Source organism: Wasmannia auropunctata, unplaced genomic scaffold (assembly GCF_000956235.1).
Source record: "Wasmannia auropunctata unplaced genomic scaffold, wasmannia.A_1.0 LD336101.1, whole genome shotgun sequence".
NCBI classification, from domain to species: Eukaryota; Metazoa; Arthropoda; class Insecta; order Hymenoptera; family Formicidae; genus Wasmannia; species Wasmannia auropunctata.
In genome coordinates, this window is record NW_012026789.1 from 81,075 (window position 1) to 87,690 (window position 6,616).

At 33.0% G+C, this 6,616-nt stretch overlaps 3 protein-coding genes across 6 annotated transcripts in view; 2 read left to right on the plus strand and 1 right to left on the minus strand.

Moving 5' to 3' along the window:
- LOC105458022 overlaps positions 1–6,616 on the plus strand; it is a 53,522-nt gene that overhangs the window by 27,543 nt on the left and 19,363 nt on the right. The gene's annotated exons all lie outside the window — the stretch shown is intronic.
- LOC105458013 (protein asteroid homolog 1-like) lies at positions 135–2,960 on the plus strand. The gene is made up of 2 exons (XM_011703029.1): positions 135–384; positions 484–2,960. The coding sequence occupies exon 2, from the start codon at positions 540–542 to the stop codon at positions 2,841–2,843; it is 2,304 nt and encodes a 767-aa protein (XP_011701331.1). The 5' UTR covers positions 135–384; positions 484–539; the 3' UTR covers positions 2,844–2,960.
- Positions 3,016–4,167, minus strand: LOC105458001. 2 transcript variants are annotated; one of them, XM_011703023.1, is made up of 3 exons: positions 4,025–4,167; positions 3,409–3,699; positions 3,016–3,309 (listed from the first exon to the last, which is right to left on the minus strand). In XM_011703023.1, the coding sequence occupies exons 2-3, from the start codon at positions 3,697–3,699 to the stop codon at positions 3,169–3,171; spliced, it is 432 nt and encodes a 143-aa protein (XP_011701325.1). In that variant the 5' UTR covers positions 4,025–4,167; the 3' UTR covers positions 3,016–3,168. The 2 variants fall into 2 exon arrangements, with proteins under 2 accessions (XP_011701325.1, XP_011701318.1); XM_011703016.1 differs by having other exon boundaries at positions 3,988–4,167.

The following is a 6,616-nucleotide window of genomic DNA, read 5'->3' on the forward strand; positions in this document are numbered from 1 at the left end:
AACGCGTGCTTCTCATTGGTCTCTCTAGTTGGTAGTTCAATGTCCACTTTCCAGAGGCGCTGAAACTAGCACATCGCCGGTCCCAGCTAAATCGCAGGTATGACCACTCTCAGGATCCTCTCTGGCTCTAGCTTATTTACGTCTCCTTATCTCCTTCTTATTTCATGGTATAGTCTTGCTTTAATATTATTCAATATGGAATCTATGGAGTCACAGCTTAGTTATTCTGATTTGTTGTTATGATATTAAAAAACGTAGCATTAAATGACAAATTTAAAAACGCTAAAGTGAGTAGAAGAATGCTTTGCGGCAAGTAATGCCACAATAATTCAGTAAAGAAAACTTAGCACATAGAGGTTATATTCAATCACAAATAAACACAATGTAAGTAATAAGAAAATATAAGGAAACCAACTACATAAAGCAGTAAAAGGAGAACCTTTAGAAATGTTAAAAATATTAATGCTTAATATCTTTTTGCAGAGATTCGCGTAGATGTTGGATGAAGCTTCAAAAGCTTTGAAGAAAATTTATTTAGAATGGGGATTCCTGGTTTAACAACGTACATATCGAATGATTCGGAGCGTTATCTCGAATATTACGCGCTACATGACAGTTATTTAGTAATTGATGGCAACAGTATATGCTGTCAATTGTATACTTGGTACGCAAAATGTAATTGCGCCTTTGGTGGTGATTATGACAAATATGCCCAGTGCGTGAGAGATTTTTTTGATAAACTTTTAAAATGTAACGTCACTCCGCTGGTTTTGATCGATGGCGGCTGCGAGGATAAGAAGTTACAGACAATTATATCTCGAACCAAGCAAAAGATTGAGATTGCATCAAGTTATACCTTATCTTCTCAGCATCGCAGCAAATTTCTTCCCCTGCTTATAAGAGAGGTCTTCAAAGATGTGATGATTGAGAAAGGTATTAGGTATGCACAGTGCATATTTGAGGCAGACAATACCATAGCTGCAATAGCACGCATTCTCAATTGTCCCGTATTGAGTTATGACTCTGACTTCTATATTTATGGATCGTTATACATACCGTTCAATACATTGGAAATTGGCATAGTACCTAAACCAACAGGCAGGGGTTACATGAAACGCTGCAAAATTTACTATGTTGAGAAACTTTTCCGAGCTTACTACGGATTGAATCAGTCTTTACTGCCCTTAGCAGCAGTATTATTGGGAAATGATTATGTGAAGCAACACACATTTAGAAACTTCTTGCGTCATCAACCACGAATGGGAAGAAGGAGATACAACAATGAACAACAACGACGTATAGACGTCGCATTTCATTGGTTACGAAGACGCAGTTTAAATGAAGCGGTAATCGGGATATTAAGTAGATTACGAAAACGAGAACGTAAACACGTTTTAAATATAATAGAAACAACAATAAATGGTTACATCAACGCACCATTGAGTGTGTTACACACACTTGGTATTTCTGCGGAAATCTCTTCGAGGATAAACATGCAGAATATGTCTAAGCTATACAAGTTTGAAGGCGATATATATAATTTGACATATGTGGACGAACAGACAAATGAGGTGGAGCCGAGCGATGGGGAAGAGATAGAGGACAGAGAAGTAGCAAACATACTTGAAGACAAGGAATTGGTTTCTAATGAATCTCTGGTTGACAATTTGCCTCAGTGGTTTATTAATGAATTCAAACAAAGCAGATATCCTTCCTATTTTATAGATTTAGTAATAAGGAAGTTGTATGTTTGCCCTACACAAATTGAAGATCCTTCTCATGTCTCATCTATCATTGTAAGTTTAAAAATTATAGGTGTTATTTATGGATTATTGATGTCAGGAGTAAAAGGAAGGAAAACCGATATGGAATATATAACCAAAGATGAGAATAAGAAAATTAAGCGTTATCAATTGGAGTACAGCGACAATATACTTGGTTGTAAACTACCTCCTTTACTCAACCTGAGAGAAGTACCCATTGTCATCAGAAGAGAAATTTTAAACACCACTTTGACGATTTCCAATGCAAATTATATAAACGAAATTCCATCGATTTGGATGTTATATATTGCAACTATGAAGTATTGGATAGGTCAACAACAGGAACCATCTAAATTCAATTGTCATATATACTCTTTATTATTCGCTTTGTTATTTAATATAATAGATCATAATATAGGCTTCTCTAGAATCCTAAGTAAATTCAATCAAAGATTTAGTAGAACTGTGGATAATATTCGACATGAAAGAAGAGTGAGAAATTATCAGCCACAATACTCAATCAATGCTACACTTGTAGATGCAATTCACGAGGTTAATGCAGATGACTGCTTAATTACAGCCGCATTTTTCATATCTAATTTTGAAATAGATCAGAAACTGTATATGCAACCGAAAAAATTTAATATTGCAATTGTTCATGGTTTTGCAGAATTTCAAAATTGTTTGAGACATAGTATGAACTTAAACGCATTATTGGAATATCCGTATGAACCAATCAAAGTTGCTAATGTGTTCAATGGGACATTATTGTACAATTTATGTAGCAATTTTAAAAAACGTGACGATGTTGAAGTTTATATCAATTTAATTTTGCAAGATTCCCCAAGTTTGTCGCGTCTATTTAACATACTTTTATTAAAAGTCAAACCTTTGCTTAATACTGCACTAGAGAGGAAGACCGAGAAAGTTGATAAATGTAAAAAGCAAAAAACAAAAAGACATGAAAAAAAGGAATATATTCCACACGAAGAAGATCGTGAAGAAGAAAAAACATGCGAAAGCACCAGTGAAGAATTTTATGATATAAATAATCCGTTTTCTATACTTGGTACCGCGTAGTATTAAGCTTTTTGTTGTACATAATTAAACTGCGTACAGAGTTGCTTTACAATTTAAATATTTTATGTTTGTACGTTATGTGTACATAGTATATATATATGTGCGTGCGTGCGTGCGTGCGTGCGCGCGCGCGCGCGCGCGCGCGTGTGTGTGTGTGTGTGTGTGTGTGTGTGTGTGTGTGTGTGCGTGCGTGCGTGCGTGCGTGCGCGTGTGTGTGTGCGTGTGTGTAAAAAGAATTTATATTGTAGAGGATGTAACGTACAAGAGTGTCAAATGATATACAATTGTATCATAACATGTTTAATTTTTACACACGATTACGGTTTTAGATTAGAAAAAAATCTAAATCTTCACTGCTATCGGTTTCATTGTTCTTAGAGAAATTCACGTAATTCCTTCGTTTTTGGTGCGATTGCGATCTTTTAGTATCTGATTTTTTCTTTCTCATATTAGACAACTGATTGTTCTAAATGAATAACAAACAAGCGAAAAAATCTTTATTACACGATTGCACTTTGCTGCATAAAAAAATCAAAGATTGACATCAGAGAAATCAACATATTACGTTTTTGTACATCTCCCAGAATGCACTGATTGCTGTTTTAACAGCATTAGCTTCTTCTCGTAAAGTTGGTATACAATATTGATCGTCTCCGTATTTGGCAAGCAGTCCAACGCATACGGCATATTTTAATTTTTCTTGTAATTCCTGTTCGAGAGCTTTGAAATTAGTTTCAACTGGATAATATTTCTGTATATAATCTTTTAAATTTTTTGATTTAACAAATAATTGACGTTTTTGTAATTCTTTCACAGCTGTACGTAGCATTTGCGGCGTTACTGGGATCTTTTCCATCTGAATGCGAAATAAATTTAGAATATTTTATTCTAATCAAACGCGCTACATGTATAAAGTAAAAAAGAGAAAAATGTTATATATATATATATATATATATATATATATTTGTTTTTATTGCAATAAAAATATAAATACTTATATTATAATCAAAATTTGTAATAAAAAGAGAAATATGTTATAATTATGAGACTTAATAAAATAATCTTAATCTTTATTTTAATCTTTTATTAATGAAATAATTTCCTAGAAATTTTGAAAGAATATAAGGGTTTATTATTGACGTACCATTGAGCAAATAAAACTTTGTAATATTTGAACTTACTGTATTCGATGCATTAATGTCATTAACAGTATTGATTCGGTATACATTATTCTGACATAATTAATTTTGACAATTAAATGACATTTTGTTGATTATACGTAGATACATGTAGTAAACAGATACATGTAGTATGTATGTATGTACATACATACATACAATTCGTAGTGCGCATGATGAATTAACTTTCAGCACATTTCATTGTTTTAATATTTTAATTAAAATCAGTAAAATTAAAAAATTTATGTTATAATAATTTCAGAAATAATTTTAAAGAAAAATGGAAAAAGGAAGAAAAAAAGATTTTCTCTAATTTTTCTTATATATGTTTTTTATTTAAATAAATTATTTATAGAAATACTATTTCTCTAGTAATTATACATACAGATAATTTTATAGCAACATTATTTTTTAGGAAAAAATTTAATTCTATAATTAAATAATTATATGGTGTTTTTTTAACAAATTTAACAATTAAAGATATAGCGGGATAAATTTATAAAGAAGAACACATATATTCCATGTTCAGAACTTATTAAAATCACAGCTGAAATAAAGGTACGTTAAATAATAATTATAATTTGATTAAGACCGCCTATGTGAATAACACAACTAACATCAAGAGTGTCTTTTTGCGGTCACGGCTGGATCTTAGATGCCTAATAAATTCTATATGAATTTTTTTCTGAACTCCATGTACAGCCGTTAAACTGCGCGCTGATTAAATATGTTCGGACTTGCGAAACGCAATTATTAGCTGAGGCTGGAATAGAAATATCATATTGATCTTCCTAATCAATCGATGCTTTATAAGCATCTTAAAATACTGAAAAGAACTTATTGCGAAAAATATGATCTCACAATCAGCCAGGATTTGTTAACCTGGAACTTGATCCCGACTTTCCGGGGCGGGCGTCTTAATTATAACTAGCTCGACCACCGAGGCATGTGATAATGTTTATCACAATAACCGGTATATATAATAAATGAGAACGTATGCTAAGAGATACGTGTGTTAAATAATAATTTGAATATAAGACCGCTTATATGTGAATAACACAACTAACTTCGAGAGTGCCTTTTGATCGCGGTTAGTACGGCTGGATCTTATAGAATATAGATGCCTAATAAATTCTATATAAATTTCTGTATGAATATATTCAAACAATTTAGATACATAGGCTCACTAGAACATATCAAACATATATTAAGCCGTATGCGAGCCAACACGGATGACGGAGTGTTATAATAATTTCTTTTTACAATATCCAATTACCACACGCACACTGCGCGCCGCAATTCGTCGGTCTTGAAACGCAGTTCATTACATGAGGCCGGAATAATAACTTGTAACAAATTAAATCGACTAACGATTTAATCTTTAGAGAAAATCATCACCTCGGTAGTCTAAAGGTAGGATGCCCATCCGGCAAACGTGGAAATCCGGGTTCGATTCCTGGCTGAGAGCTGAGGTGATTTTTTTCGCAATAAATAATTCTACAGATTCGAGGGGGGGGGGGGATATAGATACGCAGAGCATCAAAAAAAGGTTAAATCGTTAATTGATTTAATTTGTTACCAGTTATTCCAGCCTCATGTAACAAACTGCGTTTCAAGACCAACAAATTGCGGCGCAGTTTGCGTGTGGTTGGATATTGTAAGAAGAAATTATTACACACCGTCATCCGAGTGGGCTCGCATACGATCTAATATATGTTTGAATATATTTATATAGAATTTATGCTTAATAAATTCTATATAAATTTCTATATGAATATATTCATATAGAATTTATTAGGCATCTATAAGATCCAGACCGAAAAGGCACTCTCGAAGTTGTGTTGTGTTATTCACATAGGCGGTCTTATTCAAATTATATAATTATTATTTAGAACACCCTCTTGCCTCTTAGCAGGTTCTCATTTAATATATATACAGGTTATTGTGATAAATATTATCACATAATACACATACACACACACACACACACGCACGCACGCACATACACACACACATTCTCTCTCTCTCTTCCTCCCTCTCTCAGATCCACTAAAAAGCCACAGGCAAAAATCAATTATATTAAAGAATCGATCATTGAATGCTCACTAATCTACTTTGTCTGCTCAACGCGCCCAATATTATAGATTAAAAAAACTAAAAGATATATAAAATAGGTGCTAATAAAAAGCAAAAACAACATAACTAGCATACATCAAACAAAATAAAAAAGTATAGAAATAAAGACAAATATATGAGACCAAATAACACAACTGTTTACTTATGTTTGTAGTAAATTTTAAACTAAATAATATTTAAAGAATAACTTACAGATGTCTCCATGTCGCCTATATCGTCAATCACTCAAAATCGCGTAAACTCGCATAAACGCAACTTTTTAAAACAAGCGAAAACAGAAAATACGCAACGGCTCTGATTGGTTACGCCGGTTATGCGTTACGCCGGTTATGCGTTATATCAGTGAAAATATCAGTGAGATATACATATACATACTAGGGCTGGTGATTTCCTTCGAAGGTTTCGACATTCGAACTTCGAACCTTCGAAGATTCGAAGTTCGAAGGTCGAAGCCTTCGA